The sequence below is a fragment of the Perissodus microlepis genome, chromosome 16 (genome assembly GCF_051167445.1).
Source record: "Perissodus microlepis isolate ML-2025 ecotype Zambia chromosome 16, ASM5116744v1, whole genome shotgun sequence".
Taxonomy (NCBI): Eukaryota; Metazoa; Chordata; class Actinopteri; order Cichliformes; family Cichlidae; genus Perissodus; species Perissodus microlepis.
The window spans coordinates 5,163,629-5,191,050 of NC_140476.1; the positions used below are offsets into that span (position 1 = coordinate 5,163,629).

At 41.4% G+C, this 27,422-nt stretch overlaps 1 protein-coding gene and 1 long non-coding RNA gene across 3 annotated transcripts; one reads left to right on the top strand and one right to left on the bottom strand.

Moving 5' to 3' along the window:
* Positions 1-11,951: 11,951 nt before the first annotated feature.
* Positions 11,952-14,107, bottom strand: LOC146370260 (uncharacterized). Its single transcript, XR_014797197.1, has 3 exons — positions 12,801-14,107; positions 12,634-12,725; positions 11,952-12,554 (listed from the first exon to the last, which is right to left on the bottom strand). It is a non-coding gene; the product is annotated as an uncharacterized LOC146370260 (long non-coding RNA).
* A 1,692-nt stretch (positions 14,108-15,799) lies between these two features.
* lrrc3 (leucine rich repeat containing 3) lies at positions 15,800-23,950 on the top strand. 2 transcript variants are annotated; one of them, XM_084908623.1, is made up of 2 exons: positions 15,800-16,371; positions 17,651-23,950. In XM_084908623.1, exon 2 carries the CDS (start codon positions 18,008-18,010, stop codon positions 18,806-18,808), a length of 801 nt encoding a protein of 266 aa, XP_084764749.1. In that variant the 5' UTR covers positions 15,800-16,371; positions 17,651-18,007; the 3' UTR covers positions 18,809-23,950. The 2 variants fall into 2 exon arrangements, with proteins under 2 accessions (XP_084764749.1, XP_084764750.1); XM_084908624.1 differs by lacking the exon at positions 15,800-16,371 and adding an exon at positions 17,024-17,180.
* Positions 23,951-27,422: the final 3,472 nt, after the last annotated feature.

Consider the following 27,422-nt stretch of genomic DNA (forward strand, 5'->3'; position numbering starts at 1 on the left):
CAGGTGGGTTCCCAATTAACCTAGTTGTGCAGCGAAGGGAACGAGTGCAGGAGAGAGAGAGAGAGAAAAAAAAAGGCGAGTAGCCAATCTGGCTACATAAATAAAACTGAATTGAATTGAATTGAATGTTTTCTGGCAATCCTCCAGGCGTCCCTGGTACTTGGCCACCTTCCGTTTAAAGGTCTCCTCCTCCTGCCAGGGTACAGTCAATTCAGGGCAAATTGTTTTAAGGCCTCTGACAGAATGACAACATCTGATTGATGAGTTGCTTGGTGAGATCGACCATTAGCTGCCAGTCATGTGAGCTGAAGAGCAGGCCTCTATTCTGCTCTATTCTGTTGTTTCAGCTGCTCTCCTGCCTCAGTGAACAAAAGATGCTTTGTGGTCGGGCTGATGTCTGCTTGTTATTAATGAGGTGCTCTCAGCCACCGCCTTCAGCACCTGGTCATGGCACTACACTGATAGTGACTATCCCCTTGGGCCTTCGGGCAACTTGTTGACCATGCCCCTCCCAGGACAGAGAGGGCAGGAAGGCTCAACCAGATTTGCTTTTTTATTTTGTCCGATGGGCTGGATCTCTACGCCTGAACGTTTAAGGCATCCTGGTGTCCCTGGAGTCCCACCACTTTACAATGTCATTCTACTTGCACTTGAGCAAGAAGTCTGTCACTTGACTTGACAAGATGGTAAAAAAAAATCTTGCCTTTGACATTGAGCAGTGATATAGTGCTAAACTACTCAGTGCTTGTTGAAATTTCCTCCACTGATTGGTAACAATCCCCCAGATTGTATGTAATTAGTTCAGGAGGAGTTGGCATTATGAGCACTGATTGTACACACTGTAAGGTACTCCAGTTAGTTAAGCCTGAGCTGGCTCTGGCTGCTTTTACCACCTCTTGCACTCTTTTTGAGTTTGGCACTCTCATGCCAAAGTTGACATGGCTGGGAAGCTTGAGAAACTAACACATCGATGACACAGGGAGAAAGACAAGAAAAGACAAAGACTAGAAAAACACAAACTAAAATAATAGATAGGAAATCCAAGGCTATGATACTAGGAAAGGATGGGACCTATACAGTATACAGTACTGTACATAAAAGGGGAGAAGTACAACAACAAGAGACTATGGCCATCTGTAAAACATGTTGGAGGCTCTGTCATGGTTTTGGGCTACATTTCAGCCAGTGGTGTTGGAGGCCTTGTCAGAATTGATGGAAATATGAGATCAGAAAAGTAGGTTCAGGATGTGATCCACTGTACAAAACCATCTGGGAAGCATCTGATTGGTTGTGGCTTCATTTTACAGCAATTTATGAAAAAGACACTGCCACTGCTGTAAAAGCACAGCTGCCTATGGATTCAGTTATAGGTTGGCCTGTCCATAACTGGGTCTCAATAGTATTAAGGCAGTGTGGGATCACCTTGACAGAGAAAGGAAGGGGAAAAATAGCCATCTTACAAAGAAGAACTTTGAACGTCCTTCAAGAAGCCTGGAGAAATATTCCTGGAGAACTATTACTTAAAGAAATTACAAGAAAAACTTCAGGGAAAGAGTTCACTTTGTTGAAGAATAAAGGTGGTTATGCCAAATATTGACCTTCAAGTCCATTAGAATTGCACAAACCTTGCTTTTGCACCTATTTTCTTAGAATACGCAGAAATGAGGGGTAGCTGAAGACATTTGTGTAGACTGGAGATGTTGGGGAATTTGAAACAGATGATGTGAGAGTGGGAGTCAGCTGTCTCTAAACAGAAGGCGAGTGTCATCGAAGGAAATACTGCTGATATGACAGGCGCCGTCAGCATTGTAAATATACACACACAGAGTCCTCTGGCCAAACAATCACCTTTTAAATAGTAATACAAAACCAAACTAACAAGGACAGAGGCTTTTCAGTCAGTGGCACCGAGGCTTTGGAATAATCTAGAACTCGTGCTATGTTTAGGTGACTCTGTGGACGCCGTTCAAAAGCAGGCAAAAACCTTTCTGTTTAAAAAGGCTTTCTATTGAGATTATGTTATAACTTTTATAAGATAACCCAAGGATCTTAAATAGACCTTTCATTGTCAAAAACCCTCCTTTGTGGCTGAATTAAAATAATTCTTCAAAGAATGCACCAAAATACCTCCACAGCAATGTGAAAAACGCAGTTATCACAAATGCTTGATTGCAATTCTTGCTGCCAACAGTGGCACAACCGGTTATTAGGTTTAGGGGCAATTGCTTTTTCACACAGGGCCAGGTCTATTTGGATGCTTTTTGCCCACTTAATGGATATTTACAATATTGAATTTTGTTTTTCCTTTTTTTTTTAAATCTAAAATATTTAAGTGACAGATATGCAAAAAATCTGGTGAGTGGATTAAATGCCAGATTGCTCATTTTCTCAGTAAGGACATCACAGTCAATGTCTTACTGTTAAAGTTCAGAAACCAAAACCTATTCAAGAATTGAGTTTTGGTTAAAATACAGGCTGTCACAGGGAGAGAGTCGGATATATCCTGGACAGGTCTCTAATTCACTGCAGGGCTAGACTTGTATCTCTATAGTGAAATCCGGACACCTTGTACATACTTGTGCCCTGGGAATGTAAATGGGCTGGACAGTGACCAGGAGTGAAAAGGTTATACATACACAGCCACTGTGACAGCTCCTGCTCATGCTGGAGGTCAGTATGACTATTAAGAAAAATCGTTTTTAAATGTAACTTGAAATGAAATCTTCATAGGACAGAATCCATAGTCCTTATTATGTGAAAGAAAATCTATTTTCGTGTTCTCCTGAAGTCAATATATGACTGCAACTGTTTGAGTTAATCAAAGTACGAGGGTATGATTCAAAATGAGCCTTTTAAATTAAATTAATATTTATTGACTGCAGTTTCAAAGGGAACCACTGCAGAAATGGAGCAGTGAATTTTCTAGTGAAAAGATTTTACTTTTGACTCAGACTATTAAAACTTAGATGTGTAAAGGAAGAAATCTTTAATAGAATGATTATAAAGAGATCAAAATCAGTAAGGTTGGTCTTTATGACAGACTTATGTGAACACGTCTTTGATCTGTTGAATCAAATGTTATTTTAATCTGAGCAAATTGTGATTTCACATTCAGAAAGAGTCAGTTTAAACCCATTCCATGTTTGAGCCTTTCCTCCTTGAGATGTGTAAACTGAACCAAATAGCTTGTCTAAATAAAAGAAACACAGTTAAGTAATGAAAGTGAGCGTGAGCATATTATACTTAAAAGCCTAGCTCTCACACAGAGAGCGCTTTCTCCATACTCTCTACGAGATCTATGAGAGTGAACGAAGACACACAACTTTTACCATGAGCACAGATCCCCCCCCCCGCTGTTCTGTCTACGAGGGGCACCCAATCAGAAGAAAGACAAGTCTCACACTCATGTTATCATTGAGAGTCTGCCACACCTCTAAACCTCAATTGTTCACTTTTGTTGCTCTTTTAACTTGAAGACTGTCTGTTCAGCAGGTTGGATGACTTCCATTGAAAGAGGTGATGACAACTTCCCAGTATGTGGGGGAGGACACGTTATAGGCATATACATGGTAGCAATAACATCTGAGAACAGCCCTTCATTGGACTTGAAAAAAGTTGCACCACGGACAAAACTATGAAAATAAGTCAACAAAAGTCAATAAAATGCCATCCATCCATTCATTCACTTCTGCTTATCCTTTTCAGGGTCGCGGGGGGTGCTGGAGCCTATTCCAGCTGTCATAGGGCGAGAGGCGGGGTACATCCTGGACAGGTCGCCAGTCTGTCGCAGGGCTAACACACTTCAATTCAATTCAATTCAATTCAATTCAATTCAATTTTATTTATATAGCGCCAAATCACAACAAAAGTCGCCTCAAGGCGCTTCATAGATACAGAGAAAAACCCAACAATCATATGACCCCCTATGAGCAAGCACTTTGGCGACAGTGGGAAGGAAAAACTCCCTTTTAACAGGAAGAAACCTCCGGCAGAACCAGGCTCAGGGAGGGGCGGCCATCTGCTGCGACCGGTTGGGGTGAGAGAAGGAAGACAGGATAAAAGACATGCTGTGGAAGAGAGACAGAGCTTAATAACAGATATGATTCAATGCAGAGAGGTCTATTAATACATAGTGAGTGAGAAAGGTGACTGGAAAGGAAAAACTCAATGCATCATGGGAATCCCCCGGCAGCCTACGTCTATTGCAGCATAACTAAGGGAGGATTCAGGGTCACCTGGTCCAGCCCTAACTATATGCTTTAGCAAAAAGGAAAGTTTTAAGCCTAATCTTAAAAGTAGAGATAGTTTCTGTCTCCCGAATCCAAACTGGAAGCTGGTTCCACAGAAGAGGGGCCTGAAAACTGAAGGCTCTGCCTCCCATTCTACTTTTAAATACTCTAGGAACAACAAGTAGGCCTGCAGAGCGAGAGCGAAGTGCTCTAATAGGGTGATATGGTACTACAAGGTCATTAAGATAAGATGGGGCCTGATTATTTAAGACCTTGTATGTGAGGAGCAGGATTTTGAATTCAATTCTGGACTTAACAGGAAGCCAATGAAGGGAAGCCAAAACAGGAGAAATATGCTCTCTCCTTCTAGTCCCTGTCAGTACTCTTGCTGCAGCATTTTGGATTAGCTGAAGGCTTTTCAGTGAGTTTTTTGGACATCCTGATAATAATGAATTACAGTAGTCCAGCCTGGAAGTAATAAATGCATGAACTAGTTTTTCAGCGTCACTCTGAGACAGGATATTTCTAATTTTAGAGATGTTGCGCAAATGGAAGAAAGCAGTCTTACATATTTGTTTAATATGTGCTTTGAAGGACATGTCCTGGTCAAAAATGACTCCAAGGTTCCTCACAGCGTTACTGGAGGCCAAGGTAATGCCATCCAGAGTAAGAATCTGGTTAGATACCATATTTCTAAGATTTTCAGGGCCGAGTACAATAACCTCAGTTTTATCTGAATTAAGAAGCAGAAAGTTAGCGGCCATCCAGGTCTTTATGTCTTTAAGACATTCCTGCAGTTTAACTAATTGGTGTGTGTTATCTGGCTTCATGGACAGATAGAGCTGGGTGTCATCTGCATAGCAGTGAAAATGTATGCTATGTCTTCTAATGATGCTGCCTAAGGGAAGCATGTATAATGTAAACAGAATTGGTCCTAGCACTGAACCCTGTGGAACTCCATAATTAACCTCAGTGTGTGAAGAGGACTCTCCATTTACATGCACAAATTGGAGTCTATTAGATAGATATGATACAAACCACTGCAGTGCAGTACCTGTAATACCTACAGCATGTTCTAATCGCTCTAATAGGATATTATGGTCAACAGTATCGAACGCTGCACTGAGGTCTAGCAGGACAAGCACAGAGATGAGTCCACTGTCAGAGGCCATAAGAAGATCATTTGTAACCTTCACTAAAGCTGTTTCTGTGCTGTGATGAGCTCTAAAACCTGACTGAAACTCTTCAAATAAACCATTCCTCTGCAGATGATCTGTTAGCTGTTTGACAACTACTCTTTCAAGGATTTTTGATATGAAAGGAAGGTTGGAGATTGGCCTATAATTAGCTAAGACTGCTGGGTCTAGAGATGGCTTTTTGAGTAAAGGTTTAACTACAGCCAGCTTGAAGGCCTGTGGTACATAGCCGATTATTAGAGATAGGTTGATCATATTTAAGATCGAAGAATTAATTAATGGCAGGACTTCTTTAAGCAGTTTTGTAGGAATGGGGTCTAAAAGACACGTTGATGGTTTGGAGGAAGTAATTATTGAAGTTAACTCAGAAAGATCAATTGGAGAAAAAGAGTCTAACTTAACATCAATGGTACTAAGAGTAGCTGTAGATAATATTACATCTGTGGGATGATTACTGGTAATTTTTTCTCTAATGATAAAAATTTTATTTGTGAAGAAGTTCATGAAGTCATTACTAGTTAACGTTAAAGGGATGGTTGGCTCAACAGAGCTCTGACTGTTTGTCAGCCTGGCTACAGTGCTGAAGAGAAACCTGGGGTTGTTCTTATTTTCTTCAATCAGTGATGAATAGTAAGATGTTCTGGCTTTGCGGAGGGCTTTCTTATAAAGCAGCAAACTATTTCTCCAGGCTAAATGATGATCCTCTAAATTTGTGACACGCCATTTCCTCTCCAGATTACGAGTCATCTGCTTTAGGGTACGTGTTTGAGAATTATACCACGGAGTCAGGTACTTCTGATTAGAGACCTTAGTTTTCACTGGAGCTACAGTATCCAGAGTCGTACGTAGTGAGGAGGTGAAATTATTAACAAGACAATCGACCTCTGTTGGGGTAGCGTTCAGATAGCTGCTCTGCTCTGTGTTGGTACAGGGCATTGAAGATGATAACAGTGGGTGGATTATATTCTTAAACTTAGTTACAGCGCTTTCAGAAAGACATCTACTGTGATAAAATCTACTCTCCACCGCTGTGTAATCAATTATTGTAAATGTAAATGTTATCAGGAAATGATCAGACAGGAGAGGGTTTTCAGGAAACACTGTTAAATGTTCAGTTTCTATGCCATATGTTAAAACAAGATCTAGAGTGTGATTAAAGTGGTGGGTGGGTTCTTTTACATTTTGAGAGAAGCCAATTGAGTCTAATAACAGACTAAATGCCATGTTGAGGCTGTCATTTTTAGCATCTACATGGATGTTAAAATCACCCACAATAATTATTTTATTTGAGCTCAGAACTAAATTAGATATAAAGTCTGAGAAATCAGACAGAAACTCTGTGTAAGGCCCAGGTGGACGATAGATGATAACAAGTAAGACTGGTTTCTGAGTTTCACAGCTGGGGTGGACAATGTTAAGCATCAGGCTTTCAAATGAATTAAAAGTCTGTCTTGGTCTTTCATTAATTAATAGGCTGGTGTGAAAAATTGCTGCCACACCGCCCCCTCGGCCTGTGCTTCGAGGTTTCTGGTAGTTAGAATGACTCGGGGGTGTTGATTCATTTAAACTAACATAATCATCCTGCTGCAACCAGGTTTCTGTAAGGCAGAGTAAATCAATTTGTTGATCAATTATTAAGTCATGTACTAACAGAGACTTGGAGGAGAGAGACCTAATATTTAATAATCCACATTTCACTGTTTTACTCTTTGGTTCAGATGTGGATACTGTACTGTTCTTTCTTTGTAATTGTTTATGTTTAAGTTGTTTGTTGCTGGTTTTTAGTTTGTTTTTTGTCTTTTTGGAAGCTGACACAGTCTCTATGGAGATGGGTTTTTGGGGGGGTAGCAGGAGGAGAGAAGCTGCAGAGAGGCGTGTAAGACTGCAACTCTGCTTCCTGGTCCCAACTCTGGATAGTCATATTTTGGGGGGTTTAATAAATTTGTCCATATTTCTAGAAATGAGAGCTGCTCCATCCAAAGTGGGATGGATGCCGTCTCTCCTAACAAGACCAGGTTTCCTCCAGAAGGTTTGCCAATTATCTATGAAGCCCACATCGTTTCTGGGACACCACTCAGACAGCCAGCAATTTAAGGAGAACATGCGGCTAAACATGTCACTCCTGGTCTGATTGGGGAGGGGACCAGAGAAAACTACAGAGTCCGACATTGTTTTAGCAAAGTTGCACATCGATTCAATATTGATTTTAGTGACCTCCGATTGGCGTAACCGGGTGTCATTACTGCCGACGTGAATTATGATTTTACTGAATTTACGTTTACCCTGGCACACAGGGACAGACAACCATTCGCGCTCACATCCACTCCCGCATTCACACATATGGGCAATTTGGATTAACCAATTAACCTATCCCCACTAACTGCATGTCTTTTTTGGACAGTGGAAGCTGGAGTACCTGGAGGGAACCCATGCAAACACAGGGAGAACATGCAAACTCTTATAAAATTATAAAATGCCATCTGATTTATTGAAGTGAGGTTGCACAGGGTAGCATGCATGCTATGATGATCACATGTGGTTATGTAATGCTATATATCTTTTAAAAATGAGGTGGTAAAATGGGTGGTGATAAATCATCCCGGTCATTTACTTCTTCCCTTCCATCTGTGCTATTACAAGTCATCATGTCACACACAAACAGCTGTAAATGTATTACAGCAGCTAATCAGACAGTCACACCCCACCTCTTCCTCTGTGGATGCTATTAGCTGCTAATGCTCTGCTCCCTTGGACACTTCAACGGCAAATAAATGTAATTGTGATGAATTGCTTCAAACTAAAGGTTTCACTCATCAGTATCTCGACCCTCCTCAAAAGAGATGAATTTACTTTGTCAAAAGAAATCCAGGGTGACACACTTGGGTAGGCAAGTAGGTGGCAGGAAGCTGAATTGACTGGAAGAAGGTGACATGGGTAATTTGTTCATCCCGAAGGGCTGGAGCATTCATTAAGGGAAAGCTGAACAGGAAGATGAGGGGAAAGGCCCGCTGGTGACAACTGAACCCATGGTTTACACCTGCAAGGTAAATGCTGCCGTACTAACACACACAGATACCAAAACAGACCTCAGACCTTTATCTTTAGTGTCACAACCAACTGGTCATAGATCAGCAGGCCATCGCTCCTAGCAGAGTTGGATAAATGTGTTTTGTGTTTGGACCTGTTATTGGTTGTTCCAGGGGCAATTACAGGCAAGGACTAGTCAAATTTGTTCTAAGCAGGGTATAATTTAAATGGATGATGATCATTAGCAACACCAGGTTGGCAATCATAGGGTAAATATGGATTTATCTCATCTTATTTACAGCATTCCTACCGACGAGTTTCACACACTTGAGCATTTAGGACAAAACATGTTTTGGCAGGAAAACAATCCTGACGTTAGGGGGATTTCTTCTGTTGCTTTAATAATGATGATATATCTATGCAGAGTGGGTGGTGGGGATGGTGGGGGTGTTCATCAAAATGAATAGCTGCCTCCTTGCATCCCCTCCAAACCCTCAGTTTCTCCATCCAAGCCTCTTAAATTGATTGAGGAAGGTTAGCACAAGTCGCTGACGTTGAAACCCCGCTCCTCTCTGCCAGCAAATGTGTGGTGTTTCTCCTGCTCCAGCTGTGCTCCGAATTCCTGACCTTGGCTTCTTTTTAATCTGCCTGCCACAGTCCCTCTATTTTCTGACTCAGTCAGTGTGTGTTTTGGCAGAACGAAACTACCGGTGATCCCGTTATGACCTTTTATATACTCAGACAAAGCATAAATCTGTGTGTGGAAGTGTCTGTGTGAGAACTGTCAAGCTCAGCAGATCTGCAGAGATAAAAATGCCCCCTCCAGCTGCTTGTGTTGTCTCCGAGCCATGTTTTTCTATTCACGTTAAGTATTGTTCTGCCTTTTTTCTTCTAATTTAGCATATTTAAAGCTGCTGGAGTGTTCCTTTGTTGGGACTAAATCAGTGATGATCGTTAGCGGTTGCATGTGGTGCATAAAGTAGGGGGCAGGTAACGATGATGCTCCGTGACAGTCAGTGGAAGTAAACTTTGAATGTAAGTGGAGCCACCATGCCTCCCAGCATGAGGACTCCAAATTTAGCTCTCCACCAGTGTGTGGGTGTTAAAGTAGTGCTTAGTTTTTAAGGGTTTTAGCCCCTTTAACCTCATGAACCTTTGGTTGTGATGCATCACTTGTTAAAATATAACGTGTGCTCAAAGTCCTGCTCTGCATTTTCCGTTTGTAAGGGAGCCAATTTAACATAGCTTGAACATCACATGAATCTGGAGAAACTTCATTATACAAGCAGGGAAATTCATTTTGCTCACTGCATGACAATCAGGACTTACCTCGGCTGTGTAGAGCAGATAGGTAAATTTAAAAAATGCACACCTTATCTAAATTCTTGCATTCTCATTCTAACACCACGAGCACCACTACAAAATACAAAGAATGAGAAGAAGGAGATAGCATCTTCTATCAACTATCACCAGCTCAGTCAGCTGATACAGCCATAGCCTCAATCTGCGCGATTGCTTGCTGGTTCATTTACATGATCCGTGTCTGATAATTGGGGAAAAAGACAGAAATCTCAAATCTGGCTACAAGAGGAGATTTTTTTTTTTTTTTTTTTTTTTTTTTTTATTAGATCTCGCATCTTTACAGGGATCCATGAACCAAATATGCTTAGAAAAAAATATATATGCATATTTATGTATATTCAGTATTTGCATGTACCAGGTTGGTAGAGATTTAGGGAGTATTGCACATAACTAGTCTTTGTCTTGTGTGTATCTGATTAATGGTGCTTGATTTTTTTTTTGTGGTTCTGTTTTTCTGTTACTTGCTCAGAGGTCAAGGATATTAATCAAATTGGTTATTAAAAGTAAAATTTTTCTAATTAAGAGATTTCTCACAGATGAATGAATTTACAGTGATTGCTAGGAACATTTGAAGGCCAGTACAAATTAACTATTGTAAAGGCAGGCAGATACTTGTAATGATAAGCCCACAACTTTCAATCTATTATTATTATTATTATTTATTTGCTTTTCCTACCTCGTCCAACATTTTGAAATAGAGACATTGAATACTGGCCTACCTTACAGAATTGGCCTCATAAAATGTTAGCAATGAGTTGGAGAGCATCTGTTAAGAGGCGCTTTTTCTTTTGTGTTGCTCGTGCAATCGAAAGTTTGGCTACTTGGGGAGAGCTTCTGGAGGTTTCAAGGAAAAAGTGTTCAGTCTTCTTTTACTTAAGTATGTACAAAAGTTAAAGGAAAGCTTTCTAAATTGGTTGTGTTGGCTGCAGAGCAGTTTATTTTATTTTTCTTCTTTCTGTAGCTAACACATCAACATTTGCATCATCCAAAAAAAATAAATAAAAACCCAAACCTTCCAACCGGCAAGACAAACACTGAAGTCAAAGTCTGGAGTTCCATAAAGGAGTCTTGTGGGTTGATTCCTGTGTGGGACCATTATTTTGAGACTTGAGTTTTCTTTCATTTTAGACTCTTTGTTTTCAGTCAACAATCGGTGATGTTGAGACACTAAAACTATTTTTGATTTAAAAAAAAAAAAAAAAAAAAAGATTTAGCAAAGGATCATATTTTGCGTAAAATAAACCATTGCATGGAAAATCAATGTGCTTAAAGCATGTCCTGCTTTTTCGTGGTTACTTGAGCAAAGATTTACTGATTAGAAATATATTTCACAGAAAAAAATAACCCTGCGAGAGGCAGGATTAGTGGCAGCTGTCTTAGTGCGAGAGGCAGGGTACACCCTGGACAGGTCGTCTGTCGCTCTAACGCATAGACAGACAACCATTCACACTCACACCTATGGGCAGTTAACCTGTCCCCACTAACCGCATGTCTTTGGACTGTGGGAGGAAGCCGGAGTACCTGGAGAGAAACCACAAAAACACGGGTCAACATGCAAACTCCACCACAGAATGACCCCGGCCTGATGGTGGAATTGAACTCTGAACCTTCTTTCTGTGCAACAGAGCTAAGCGCACACAAGAAAATACATTTCCCCCCCCCCAAGACACTGCAAATAAAGTTTAGGTGTAGAGGAATGTCATTTCGGGGGACAGGGCTGGATCTGCATGGACACTTGCTAGCTGTGAATTCTGTGGTAGATTATGTGCTGTATTCAGAGGCACTGCTTTCCACTAGGCAAGCCGGGCAACTGCTTGGGACGTCCGGCCAGTGGGGGTTCCCCAAGGTATCAAAATCAGCAGTGACACTAGAAGAAACCAAAATCCCACTAAAAGGCCACCGCCTGACGCCACCGTATAAATCTGTTTAAACAAACCGATGACACCAATGAAAAGCACTTTTTGGAGAAGCCCCCTGTGAAATTTTGCTTAGGACACCAGCACACTCTAGAACCGACACTACCTGTACTCAGACCCAGGCTCAATTACACTGATTCTATGTTAACACTGACTTTAGATAAGATAATGTGACCCGTGGTAGGTACCTATTTAAAATAGGACAGAGCCGTAGGTGCACAGTCAGTTAAAAAGAGTTTAATTTTGAATACAAAATAAAAGTAACAGTTTAACAGCGGCACCTAAAAACAAAAACTTTACCTTATTAAAAACGATAAAACTGTATGATTGCCCGTGAGACAGGACAAGCTCTGCGGGGAACAGTTTACAATACAATTTTATTTATATAGCACATTTAAAAACCCGAAGGCACACCAAAGTGCTTCACAGTAATAAAAACAAATCGACATAGCACACAGGTTAAAAAGGGACGGCGACTCACACATGACCCCAAATGGGCAAAACACTATAGAAAAAGGCAAATCTTCAGTGCCGTCTTCACTCAGGCCCACCGCTGTGCATGCAAAAGCGGTGAGACCAAAGAACATAAAGGATTTGTTTTCCCTTCACCGTCTGGGACGGACGGACGGGTTAAAATACTAAAAGAATCAATCTCTGTGGTGCCTACTGATACAGAAAAATAAAACAAGAAAAACAAAATCGACAGCTGCAGCAGTCACAGTCTGTCAAATTCCACCGGTATAAAACAAATTAAAAACACACTGATGTGTCGGGTCCTTTGCCCACAGCCAGAAATCCACTTGGCAAAGCAGCAGCTCGGTACTCTGTAAATAAAAGGCAGGAGATGACTTACGCTGGACAGTAAAACACAGGAATATTCCTCAACTGTATTGTTTTCGTTACCTGTCCACAAGTTCGCGTCACACCCTAATAAATGTGGGTCAGTGGCGGTGAAGTCCACTACACTGTTCTCACGGGAACGCAATGTTTCCCACCTACAAGGGTGCAAATAACTGTAAACCTCGGCCACAACAACCAGAGCTTAAGTGGTACATTGTTGTGTAACCTACCGTTCTGACAGAAGTTTAGGGGGACCCGCATCAAGCTTTCATGGAAAGAAATTAAAAACACCAACTTGCCCAACTTGGACCAAGCACTCGCAGCTTCAGGTTTGCTGAGGAATACCTAATTGCCCACACCTGAGCTTATGAAAGGAGCAAAGACCAGCTCCGCCCACCAGGGGCGGTTCCCAGACTCAGGTCTCACCTGTCACAATAAGATAAGATAAGATGACCTTTATTAGTCCCACAGGTGGGAAATTTGTTTTGTTACAGCAAAAAGTGCAAAGTTATGTAGCAGAAATTAGAAAACACTGGAATGCAATAAAATACAATAGAATAAAATAAAATACTATATACAATAGAATAAAATAGAATAGAATAATATATACAATAGAATAAAATAGATATACAAATAGTATATACAACTGAGTAGGAAAATACAAAAATACAACTTCGTCAGAAGAAGAATTGCACAAGAATTGCACATATAGCAGTCTTATTGCACATGTGTGGGTTTGTGTGTTTGATCAGCTGCAAAAGTCTTTATTGTGGAGTCTGACAGCAGTGGGGAGGAAAGACCTGCGAAATCTCTCCATCCCACACCGTGGGTGCCGCAGTCTCCCACTGAAGGAGCTGCTCAGTGCTGTCAGAGTCTCATGCATGGGGTGGGAGATGTTGTCCAAGAGGGATGACAGCTTAGCCACCATTCTCCTGTCACTCACCACCTACACTGGGTCCAGAGGGCATCCCAGAACAGAGCTGGCCCTTCGGATCAGCCTGTTCAGTCTCTTCCTGTCCCCAGCAGAGATGCTGCCGCCCCAGCAGACCACACCATAGAAGATGGCTGAGGCCACCACAGAGTCATAGAAGGTCTTCAGGAGTGGGCCCTCCACTCCAAACGACCTGAGTCTCCGCAGCAGGTACAGCCTGCTCTGCCCTTTCCTGTAGAGGGCGTCTGAATTATAAGTCCAGTCCAGTTCGTTGTTCAGATGAACACCAAGGTACCTGTAGCTGTCCACAGCCTCAATGTCCCAATACCCAATGTTTTATACCCAATGTCTGACTAATTCAGGGATTTTCCTTCTAACATGCAACTTTTCCAGTTAATTTCTCCAAAATCTCAGCACATATGCATAATGTCGTAATGATATCACTTTTTATCATCCATCCACTTATCAACTTATCCAGTTTAGGGTTTGTTGGGCCTGGAGCAAATTCACATTCACACATAGGGCCAATGTAGAACCACCAAGTAACCTAACAAGCTTGTTTTTGGACTGTGAGAGAAAGTTGGAGTACCCGGAGAGAACCCGCTGTCACTGCTGTCAAAGACACAATAAAAAAAAGAAAATTTTTTAGCAAAAATAATCCACTAAAGCTTCACAAAGAGAAAAGACAGAAAGCTCTCTACACATGCTGAGAGGAACTTCAGAAACTGTTGATAATTCTCTGTGAGCTTCTTACTAAGTTGACCGTTTTCACATTGCACATAATAACCTATTGCTAATACAGAAGTATGGATTAGTGCAGCTTCTACATGTTACTATTTAGTGTTGTTAATTGGCATGAATCTCTTGTAACTCACTGTGAGGTCTTAATGAGACAACCACAGAGGCAATTATCTTGTAAACTGAAAACTTAGAAATTCTCCAAGGAAATCCTGGACTTCTCCGTAACATCCATATGGTCCCACGTGAGATTGGATTAGTTTGGTACATAAGCACCACATATAGCACAGTTCATTATACCAGCTGCCACAGCATGAGGTCTGAGACTGTGACGGGACTGGGCTCCATGAAAAACTTGCACTTCTTCGTAGCTCAAATGACACCTGGAACATTGGGACAGGCTGACCTACATTTGAATTACATGATGGGGAGTACAATTGGAATTGAAGCGCTTTGTTTGGCTCCCTCTCTGCACATATTTGCAGATTCTTCTCCTTCTTGCCAAGGTTATCTGGAAGATTTACATGGCACTTTGTTTTTTTATAACCTGCACTAAATTGTAACATTCGCACATTTCACGAGCAGCTGTCAAAGACAATTTAAAACTGCTGTGCTATGGAGAAAACACACACACACACACACACACATAACGCCCAAGCCTTCATTTTTATGTCTGCACTGTGTTCATCGATCTGTTAAGGTCACATGAGAGTTGATCTTATGACTGATATTGATGCTTGTTAGTTATACACATAAAATTACTAACAAATGCTGAATGTCACACATATGGAAAACAGCCATGATAAAACCGATAGCAAATGTTTAAATGTCTTGTATAAATTATGCTTTAATATAGTTAGGAAGTTGCCCCTTTATGCATTTTTCTCATGCAGCATAACTGTATGAAACAAATGTGAACCATAAGAAAAAAGAGAAACACATTCCACATACTGTAAGAGATGCACTGGTGGAAAATTCTTATTTCATTATTTATTTTCCATCTTTGTGTGGTCATAGAAACATTACTAAACGCATAGTTATGAGCTAATATAAGGCAAGTGTTCATATTTACTGTGTGCTGATGCAGAGATGCATGGTGCGTGAGTGAAACAGAAAGTGGGGTTGCATTAAATGCATGAAAAAAAAGAATAAAACCTGCACACTGTACTTTCTATGCAGTTTGTGAATGAGGAATAAGCCTCCGCCGCTTGAATAAAGCACTTACCAGCGGAGTGTGCAGACCTCAAAGCTGACATCTTGATCCACTGCTGTGCAGCCTAAAATCCCTTGGGGTGTTTGAAATAATCAATACAGCACCTCTCAGTCAGACATGAGCAATCGGCCTCGAGGTGGTGGCGGGGCGGGGGGTTACGGGATCAATTTTATGTCTTTGACTAATTATGACTTTAAGAAAAAAAAAATCACGGACTTCAACAAGACAAGCGTGATTAAAGTGATTGTGATGGCTTAAGTTAACGCAGATAGTGCATCGCCAAAGAACGGTTACTAATGGTGCCATTTTCAGACGGACTGGTTCCTGTTTTTTTTTGTGGCTAATTTGCTTAAAGGGGAGACGGGGGAGGCATAGCTGAGGGGAGGTGCAGGCAGGCAGGGAGACAAGGAGGAGGTGGGGGAGCTGGGGAGCGAGCGAGGAGAGCTGCCAACAGAACAGCAGTCCAATCCACGCGCAGCCGGGACTCCTTCTGGCGCCAGGCGCGCGCTGATCACTGAGATTCAGAGCGAGAGAGGGAGAGGCGCGTGACGAGTCGGAGCGGTGTGGCTCCTCGAGACCCTCGCTGGGACACCACCTCCTCCTTCTTCGCAGTGATAGTCAACAAGTGCGGCCGTCGCGTTGCGTTTAATTAGAAGAACCAACATCAGCCGCATCTGGATTCGGCTCGAGATTTGGGAAGTTCCACGCGCACCGCTGAGGAACTTTCTCGCGTTTCCAGCCCCTTCATATACGGACACACTGAAGTAGTACTTTTTAAAAATAATGGGCTTTTTCTGTTTGTTTTCAAAGACCTTCTTTCTTTCTAAAGACCCGCACGCGAGTGTTTTGTTGGGTTGCCTTTCTGCCGAGGCTGGGTGGAAAAAAAGTGGGTAAAAACCTTCCAGAATCCAATTTCCAGGTAAGTACCTTTATAAGTAGTAAACCTGCTATAAAAAAGAACTTATTAGCCTGTATGTCTTTGCTTTTCTGCTGCCCACAGAACCACATCATGATTAAAATCCGCAATATTACCAAACGCTCTCGTGCTGCCTTCCCATAAGCCTCATTAAATTTAAATCTCTCTTCTGTGTTTTCTTGCCGCTGTAGGCACTTAATAATATCCTCAACTATTAAAGATACATAAATGTTAAATTCCTTTATTCTTGTGCCAGGCTGAAACGCCTTGTTATAAACCTAAATACTTTTACATAATTTTATTACATTCCTGCAAAAATACATTGAAAACCACAGCACAGTGTGTAAATCCTATGGTGTACTATTTTACTTACAAATGCAGGGGTGTCATAACACAGCTGCAGAATGCTTTAGGTGGACAAGACGCCTCATCTTGTCCACACCTCCTGCTAACGGCAGGCTGATGAGGATATGAGGGGCCCTTTTTTTTTGTCTTTTTAAGAAATGGTGTGTGTGGCCTTAAGCTATGAGGCGCCTGCCAAAGTGATGGGTGCACAAAAAATGACAAATGAGAAGAAGACACCGCAGCTCCATGGGGCGGATGACCTCGAACACAGCGAGGGGGGGGGGCTCATTGTGTGCTCAGTTCAGCCCACCAGAGGGTGCGCAGTCCTAAAGTGATGATCCTCCTGCAGGACAGATGGGAGCAATTTTAGAGCGCACAGCTATTCCTACCGTGAGGCTGTGCATGAGTGGCAGCAGTCCTTGAGATGCAAGAGTTCTGCAGAAAAAATGCTTTTCCTGGTTTTTTTGGTAATATTGTTTGCTTTTCTTTGCTTAGATATTAAATGTAATGTAATTAAGATCGATCTGCACGGTGCTCTCAGAGCAGCGAGTGATTTCATGTAAGGAGATAATATAAGTGATAATGCCAGAGAAAGAAAAAATTGCACTTTTATAAATTGAATGAGAAAATACAGGCGATGACCCACGAGTGTACCTGCTGTTTTATGAGATTTGCTGAAGTGAAATGGATTTTTTTTTCTGCTAATAATTGCATTACACCTTTAGCAAACATTGTGGGCATATCATTTTCTCCGCTCATTTTGGCAAGACAAAGGCAGCTGGCTGTGCACTCAGAAAAGAACTTATTTAGCAGGAATTACTGGCTCTGTTAGTTCTTTGTGTATAAACTCTGTGCACACGTAACCGCTCCTTTTACATAGTAGTAATTCTTTTTTATTATTATGAAGAATAACTTGTTATTTCTTTGCTTTTTTCAGTGCACAACATGGTGAGAGGATTTCAGCGTTGCTTGGTTGGCTCCTAGCTCTCTGAAGGTTTTAACATCCTCACAATAAAACCTGAAAATACAGGTCTCTGCTGGAATATGTTCAGCAAACAGCTCAATTTTTGGATGAGCACCTTCGAAATATATTTCAAAAGGTTATATAAAACTCTTTCAAATCAATTTTAAAGGATTATCTGGAGATAAGCCCAGATGCTTCTGTGAATAAACTGATCATTTTGGTATTTTTTAAGCGCTAATGAATCTGTGATTATCCTCATTAAATGCTGAGAAACAGGTGACACTATGTTTGCTTTTGCGTGACAGAACTTGCAGGAGGTCACTGCTGAATATGCAGGACTTAGCAGGGCCTGATATGCACAGGAAATCCCTGATCTTCAGCGGCTTTGCCCTCGTATGGGGCTTGCTGTTTGGAATATTTTTCACAAGTGTACCAGTGGTAGCTTGTCCCACAAGCTGTCACTGCGTGGAGAAGAATGGCTTAACCGTGGTCCAGTGTATGTCTCGTAACCTGGAGAAGATCCCTGCGGATCTTCCAAGAGATACTGTTATCCTGCTTTTGGCGTCCAACCACATCACCCACATCCCCCATCATGCCTTCAAGGAACTACACTACCTTCAGGAGCTGGATCTGTCTAACAATGATATAAAGACCGTGGACGCTGGAGCATTTCAGGGTGTTTTTGACAGCCTCCTTGTACTGGATTTATCAAACAATCACATCAAAAGTGTCCCCAAAGAGGCATTTGCCCGCCTACGAGCAAAAATCAGCCTCTCGAACAACCCGTGGCACTGTGAGTGCACGCTGCAGGAGGTGCTGAGGGAGCTGCAGCTGGACCCAGAGACGGTGAACGAGGTGATGTGCCACACGGCCGTGAAGGAGGAATATGCAGGCAAACCACTAATCCAGGTGCTGGACTCAGGGATCAACTTTTGCAACTTTCACCACAAGACAACTGATGTAGCCATGTTTGTGACCATGTTCGGGTGGTTCACGATGGTGATCGCGTACGTCATCTATTACGTGAGGCACAATCAGGAGGATGCCAGGAGGCACCTGGAGTACCTCAAGTCACTGCCAAGCAGCTCACAGATCAGCAAGGACTTTGACACCATCAGCACGGTTCTCTAACAGGCCTGGTGACTCAGGAGGTGTAGTGTGTGTGTGTGTGTGTGTGTGTGTGTGTGTGTGTGTGTGTGTATGAGTAAATGGTTATGTTCAGAATGACTAAAAAGCTGTTGCAACACATCATCACTTATGTTTTCAAGCACATCATAATCATTGGGTGTCTATAATAGAAAATACTGAGCTGCCCATAAATTATGTATTTTACATTATTCCCAAACATTTGCTTTGGTTTTATGTAATATACGTAAAAGCCCCCAACCAAACAAGGCAGTAATGAGAGCACAAAGTGAGCAAAATGCTGCTGAAAGTCACAAATACACAAGGAGTAATAGATCCAGAGTGGAGAGATGAATGATCCTTCCCTGGTGTCGATCCTCCATGTGATTGAATTTGGACTGAGACGAATAAGGAGGACTACAGTGTCTCCCAGTTACTTTGTATCGACTGATTTATGTTCTTTGTGTCACTCTGTCAAGGTGAAGGCTATTTTTTGAGACTCCTGCTAATATAGGAACACGATCAAGATGTTAAAATTCAGGATGTATTGCACACGCATAACGGTGTTCTGACAAACCATACTAATTTGGCAAAACGTCCATAAGTAGTTTATGTACATTTCTACTCTCACAGAGTAATTCCAGCACAAATTTAAGTAGGTATGACAGTTTGCCACTTAACTTTGCCCATCAGAGTATGCTTGTAGCTCATATTCATAAAGCCAGGACGGTTTGCCACTTCATTTTACCCGTTAAAGTATGCTTGTAGGTCACATTCACAAAGGTAGGACGATTTGGCACTTAATTTTGTGTTGTGCGCATGCGCAGAAACAACAGGTAGGATGGTTTGTCAGGTAGGATGGATTCCCAGAACACCGGCCCTGCCTTACAAAAAACCTTTACACATCAAACTGTTGGCCCAGGAAATAATATTTTTTTTTACTTCATGAAGCATCATGTCATGTTAAAGAGTATTTAAACTAGGAAAGCCTGCCATGCACTTACAGCTTTGATATGTTTTTTCTGTAGAAGGCTTAATCCTTTCTGGTCTAGGTTTAATGTCAAAGAAGGTGAAAGGCTCTGATCCAAGTTCTTTATTATGTAAGGAAGTGAAATAAAAACAAAATTAGCACACTACAGCGCATCATACATCTCAAAATATGAACCTAGTTTCTCCCATCCCAATGACTTTTGGATTTTCACAGGCTGATAACACTTACCTTTTTATATTATAGGCAACATACAGAAAATGCAAAAATATCTTTACGCACACTCTATGTTGCATCTGTTTGTATTTTAGCTGCCTGGTCTCAGCAGTCCATGATGCGACATAATGCAATTTATTTTGCAGTGCACATGGATACAAATTTTCAGTGGATCTTAATTGGAAGTATGTTTCATTTGTGCACCTCTTAAATTTCCCAGACTATGCTGTAATCAGACTGATCACTAAAGCAACACATAGAAAATTTCTTATTGATAAGCTAATCTCTATTGCTATAACACCCCAGGTGTCAAACCCATGGTTTCAAAATTGTAGTCCACCGATGATCAGATGATGTCACAGCGGCCACGTCCATCTTCTATATATGACCCATGATTTTATCCCAAACGTTGATCTTTTTCAGCCAGTGAATTAAATTCTGAAGTGCAAAAATTATAACAAATATACCCAGAACTCTAGTTCTTCACCCATTCAAAATGGACATAATTCAGTTCCTGTTCATTTACATAGTCTTCATAATTTACCTGCGGATTCATTTTACAAACTGCTGCCAGGCTTTGTTGCACATTTACACACAAAATAATTAAAGATTTGTGTACATTAATGTGGATTAATAAATTCAGTTCTTTCATTAACTGACATGAACTGCAATGCTGATGCAAAACGACCTTTCCTAACTTAGTGTTTTGCTTCGAAGGGTTTTATAAGAACAGTAAAGTGGAACTGAATACTTAATCTGGAATTATTCTCATCTGAAAATACTATGTCATTGTCTTCAGGAAACTATGCAGATAAAGGTGTAACTTACAGAGACCCATTTAATATCTTCAGTTTGTGATTCTTTACAAGAATTTGTCCTTTTGTGCAATCAAGATCAGTGATGGATCATGGGGCAGATATTTGGTCAAATATTCTGTTAGCAATGCTTTGCTGCCTTGTCCCTTAATAATCATGCCATGGGAACTTCTGTCACTTAAATGCATCTAAAACTAAATAACTGATGATTGGGTTTAGACACAGTGGCTACAGCTAATGAGTACAACATGCCCAGTTGTGTGAATGATAAGGTGATGCCTTATTTCCATTATTAAATTAAGTCTGAAGGATAAGTTTATCATGGATCGGGGACATCAGAGAATTCACTGAAAACTAAATTCCTTTTCTGTCAATTTGTCATCCTCTTGTGTTGCTTTTATCAATCTTTTATTGAGAGTCTCATGAGTTTTGCTTTTATCTGCTGGCTTCACAGCCTCACGGTAAAGAGGCAGAAACAGCCTGAACAGCATCACCAGAGTATATTCTGTCTGCAGCCAATAAATCCCCCAAACTGCAAAACATTAGGCATGTTCTGAACACGCGATTAGACATGTTTTACCTGTTTGTAAAAAGACTTACTGTTCATTCGTACTTTGCAACTCAGAAATTAAATGGTCTGTAGATTATTATTTTTATTTCTTTAGTCCTTACTGGTGATTTAAAAATACTGTCTTCATTCATTTATTTTGCCTAATCATGGTGTTTATTTTTGGTTTTTGCAGAGTTTATTCCACATTTGACTTAATCTGTTTATTACTGTACCAGAAACATCTCCAAACAAATTGCTTCTATTGGGATTAATAAAACTGTTTATACCATATTGTGTTGTACAATACTGGTGGCCCAATGTGCGCAAATCTCAACAATGTGTCTGCTGGAATTGTGTCAGGCAGGTTGATTTGGTCCTGTCAGGTTTGAAATGGAGAACAATGCAAGTAGCGTTACCCTGCAGCCATATCTCCAGACTCTCTGTCCAGATTATAAAAACCCAATTACTGAGCTAAAACACCCAGTCTAGTCAGAAATCTTCAGATGTTTGTCACTGTGAGGGAGCCCTTCTGCATTCCTGCATTACACAACCTTCCGATTCAAGGTTACACTATTTTGTGATAACCTGACACAGTAGCAGTGGCCTGTATAGAAGGCAGGAATTCACAGCTACAAGGTGTTAAGCATATTTCATGGGGATTGACAACACACTCTGACACAAATGTGGTAATGATGCTGAAAATGGCTTTTGCTTGCTAAAAAATATGCATCACTTCCAGTTCAGTATTCAAATGTTACACAGGCGTGCTATAATATATGTGCGCAACATACAGAAACTAAGTTGAGCTAAGTACTTAATTACGTCTTAGGTCAGGCAGTTAATCAGTGCAGGTAAAAGAAAAAAGCCATCACAAAGTAACTTTAATATACAAATAAATGAATACAGCTTTGAATCGCAATTTTACTGTCTAACTTCAAGGTTTGTATGAATATGTGTGTTGGGTGTTGCTGTTTGTTACTGTCAAGCATCACATATTATCAGTTACCTTACGCCTCAGTCATACAGGCCTTGAAACTGGGTGGTGACCACCACTGGCTACTAGGAAAAAATCAATCTGGTGAGAGGTTGCTGACAGTTACTAGGTTAGAATGATTGTAAAGAGGAATGCAGTACTGCATCAAAAACCTGTAATCGCAGGAGATGGCCATCATCACACACAGTTGCCATGGAAGACGTTGACATGCCTCCAAACACTTGCCAACTACTCGCTGAGCGTTAGTGAAAATGTGAAAAGTCTGTTGCAACCCAGTATTGGAGACTGTCCTCGGAGTAAATCATGCACCCAGGAGACATGCTCACACAAAGCAACATAGCGATTAGAGATCATAGAAAGTCTTTTCAAAATGCTATGCCTGAAAAGAAGTGCTGGAAATGTGAAGTCGGTGGTGCTGAGATTAAGGATGCTGCTGTTCAAGATATGATTTGAGAGTAAATACAGTATAGTATTACCTAGGTAACCAGTGCCTCCAATTCTTCCAGTGTGGATGCAGCTTAAAACAACACTTTTAGGCTGAAGGCAAACGTTTTCTGTTTTGTGTTAGACTTCTTTGAGTTTAACTCTAGCTTAGTGAGTAGTTGGAGAGTGTTTGCAGACAAGTTGGTCCCTTTCACGCAAACTACGGACAACTTCTGCAATCTGAGTGACCAAAGCAATCACAAGGAGGTGATTGGAGGAAGTTTTTGGTGCAGCACCCTCTTAGGAAACTGTTTCACCTAGTGAAAGCCAGCAAACTCCAGCAACCACTTGCCAACCAGTTGGGGAACACTCTACCACTAGTTGCCAGAGGATTGGTAACCAGTCTTGAAGCCAGTGTGGCTAAAGGTTTAATTAGCATGCCTTAGGCTCATGATCTTTTTTTGATTGTAGCATACCTGTGTTTGGACACAAACTCAACAGAATTTTTTTTTCTGGCGGTTTACTTTGTTGGTCAGGAGTTGATTGTGTCCAAGTACCTACTCTCTGGGATTTCTACACCATAGCACTGTGCGTTAAGCCCTCTCGCTGTCCATCCTCACCACTGCAGAAACAAAAACATCTTCTGTACTTTCCTCATGTAGTGACTCCCCACTCATGTAGTAGTTCAAACAGGTTAAAATAAACACAAAAACACAAGTACTCAACCTACTCCAGGTGAAGATTTGTGTTTAATTTTGCATATTGTCATTCAGTTTTTAAACTATTGTAAGTATCTTTGTTACAAACGTGTCTGTATGTGTAGTTTTGACCTGTCATATAACAATGTTTGTGCTGGCCAATGTGTATAAAACTTTTCTGAACAATTTTCTGAAGGAATGCACATGCCATCTGTGTTGTTATTTTGTAAAATACGTCTCTAGTTAAATCAAAGTGTTGAGGTATCTTTAGGAAATTGTACCTGTCAGTTTTCTTTTCTTCGTCAGTAGAAGAATAAGTCTATGAGCTGTGTATTTCTGTGATGGAAATGAAAGGGCTCCAATAATCATAGAGATTTGTTTCAGTAATTACTGTGTGTTTGTTTTGTTTCTCTAAATTAATGGACACCTTACCAGCATTTCAAAAGTAAACATTTCTTTTCAAACACGCTTCAGTGGCTGATTTTTGCTGCTCCTCATGCTGCTCCCCCAGCAGTGGTGTTTTATAAGCTCTGTAGGTAGTTTCTCCCTACGCCAGGGGTCAGCAACCTTTCACACCCAAAGAGCCATTTGGACCCGGTTTCCACGCAAACAAAAACACTGGGAGCCGCAAATACTTTTTGATATCTAAAATGAAGATAACACTGTATATATTGTTTTTTACCTTTATGCTTTGTGTGAACAACTAAAGTGTGTTGCTTATGAAATCCATGAAGTGCTACAGAGATAATTACATTTTATTTATGTAATTAACACATTTTGAAGTCTTAAAGAAATATAACAAAAGGAAAGACACCCAGCTGAACGAAAATGATCCATGTAGCAAACAAAAACTGTTGTGAGCCGCCACCCTTATATCGCCTTTGTGCTTTTGGAGCCTTGACCTGACTTTTAAAAAATAATTGGAAAAAAGCACTATGCTGCTAAAAAAAAAAAAAAAAAAAAAAAAAAAAAGATATTTGCAATATTCTGCCTAAATATGTATTTTACCTGGTTAATGTGTGTGGCAAGGCGTGGTCTGCAGCACCGCTGCAGGGGAGGCGGACGCACCTGAGCGGCACCCGCAATCACGCCTCGCCGCCTTCACGTCTGTGCTATCTATGCTGTTGTGTTGGTATGTGTCGGGCTTTGAGCTGAAAAGCTACAGCCGGCTGTATGCGTACAGCAACCGTGTGTGAAAAGTGGTCAATAAAGAGATGCTGAAAAGCGTGTTCATACAAACATCGTCGAGTCTGCCGTGATATGTTTACAATGGGACTTCTGCTCCTGAACCTCTGCGCACAGCATCTTCAAATCGGGGCTGTACGAAGTCACTTTCATCTTTACGCAGGACTGTAAGCTGTCATCTGTGAGGCGTGAGCCGTGTTTGTTTTTAACATAGTTCACGGTGGAGAACAGCTGCTGACATAATGTGGATCCGAAGATCCATAATTGACCTACCTGGGGTTGAAAGTCTCGATAAATGCACGGCGTTTCGGCGGGTACACCGGCTTCCGCGAGTGTGACGCTTATTTTGAGCGATGAAAAAATGATAAAATATAATTGTATTTTTATATTTCAATATCACAATCTTCCAATTTAGAACTACAACTTTAAAAAGAACTAACATAAATAAAATACACTTCAGCTAAATACTTCTAATTTATTTTCCCAAACCACGCGGAGCCGCAGTATAAGGACTAAAGAGCCGCATGCGGCTCCGGAGCCGCAGGTTGCCGACCCCTGCCCTACGCCCTCAGCCTCTTGGCTAGTTCAGGAAGCTTGCCAATCAGTGCTGAGCTGGTATTGTAACTATAAGGAATGAGAGTTTTGTCTCATTCAGGTGCTGGCACCAGAGGTAAGTGCAGAAGTTGTCTGCTGACCTCTGGTGCTGACGTCACCCCATGGTTTGTGATGTCGTACTCTCCTTTCAGCTGCTTCCTTTAGGAGTAACATGTCCTCCCTCACTACATCTGGTAGTGAGGGAGGACATGTTACTCCCTCACTACCAGATGTAGTGAGGTTCAAGATGGCGCCAGTGTGTACGGCCTGCCGTCTGACTCTGCTTGTACTAGTGTGTTATTTTTACTTTGTTTTAAAACATGCTAACTCTCTGCTTGTATATGATCGCCAAATGCTGCTAGCTTTAAGATCCTCTCAGTTAAAAACTCTTTATTGCAATCGTGGATATCAGGGAACCTTCTCCCCACCGCTCCTGTCAGGAGTTCCGGCTTGTCTCCGTTGTGTTCCGGCGCTACCTCAACTGAGAGGGCGCCGTAGACGCCGTGGGAAACGCAGTGGCTTATTGGTGAGAATCAAGGCTACCTGGACACGATTTCGAAAAATACCTCACCCTATCCCGACTCGATTCGACCGCATCAACTACTGGCACTCTCTGGACGTGGCTTACACTTGCCTGACACCTGTTGTTGGGCTTACGACAATAACCCCGCGCCAGCGTCCCCCCCGTCTTCGCTCAGGTAGAGTAAACCCTCAGAACCTACGGCCGGTAGGTCGGGCACCCGCTTCGGCCGTTGAGCCACCGGTACCACTAAGATTAAGTCTTGTTAATGCTCGATCGCTAGCAAACAAAACGTTTATTCTTAAGGACTTCTTTACTGATCGGGAACTGGATCTAATGCTTATAACGGAAACTTGGCAGAGAGTCGGTGAGTCCAGCTGTTTTACTGAACTGTGAATATCTTAATGTGCCGAGGATGACTGGGCGTGGTGGTGGAGTGGCAGCTGTTTTTAGGAAGAAGCTCTCTTGCAAACAACTCTTAACTCACTCGTATTCTAGTTTTGAACTTCTGACGTTTGAATTGGGGCATCCCCGCCCGACACTCGTTGCAGCTGTATACAGGCCTCCAAAATATCACAAGGATTTTATCCAAGACTTTTCAAACTTCTTAGCTGGAACTGTGCCAAACTACGATCGAATCTTAATCGTTGGAGATTTTAATATTCATGTGTGTTGTCCCTCCAATTCACTGGCCAGAGACGTTTTAAGTTTGATAGACTCCTTCAGTCTTGCTCAACTTGTGTCTGGGCCAACCCAGAAACAGGGTCATACATTGGATCTTGTGCTATCTCTAGGGTTACCGGTCCTAAACATGGAAATATGTGATGCTGTTTTTTCTGATCACTGTCCTGTTGTGTTTGATATACTTTTATCTCTCCGCCATTTTACACCTCTTATTTCTACACGTCGTTGTCGTGCCTTTAACCAATCTACAACAGAACAATTTTCTATTGCTTTTAAAAAAGCTTTAAGATCTCCCCTTGGCTTTGGTACCGAGGAAATGACAGTTAATTTTTATGATAAATGCAAAACTGTCCTTGATGAGGTCGCTCCTTTTAAAACTATAAGCTCGAAACCACGACCAGACCCATAGATAAATAAGGCCACTCGTTCAGCCAGACGAGAGTGCAGGAAGGCTGAACGTAAGTGGAAAAAAGATGGGCTGCAGGTTTCCTTTCTCATGTTGAGAGACAGTCTGTACAGGTATCAGGACATTGCAAAAGCAGAAAAGTCTAGGTTTTTTTCTAATGTTATTGAGAATAGCTCCAATAATTCTCGGGTTCTTTTTTCAATTATTGACTCTGCCCTGAATACTTCCCCAGCTTCTTGTATTAATAGTTCCTCAGACACCTGTGAAAGGTTCTTGCAGTTTTTTATCAATAAGATAAAACAGCTTCGATCTATGATCGCCCTGCCTTCACATGACGTTTCTAAAATAGTCACCTGCTCTGCTGTTTTTGATCAGTTTGAGCCTGTGTATCTTGATCAGGTGGAGGAAGTATGTAGTGGTGCAAAGACATCATCGTGTCCAAATGACATTATTCCAACACATCTTCTAAAAAAGAATTTTAAGGTTGTCAGTTCTGACATTTTAGCTATTTTTAATAGCAGCCTTAGCTCAGGTGTTGTGCCAGCCT

What these genes read in the sequence shown, in the direction of transcription:
- lrrc3 (XM_084908623.1), top strand. Translation starts at nt 18,008, where the DNA reads ATGCAGGACTTAGCAGGGCCTGATATGCACAGGAAATCCCTGATCTTC.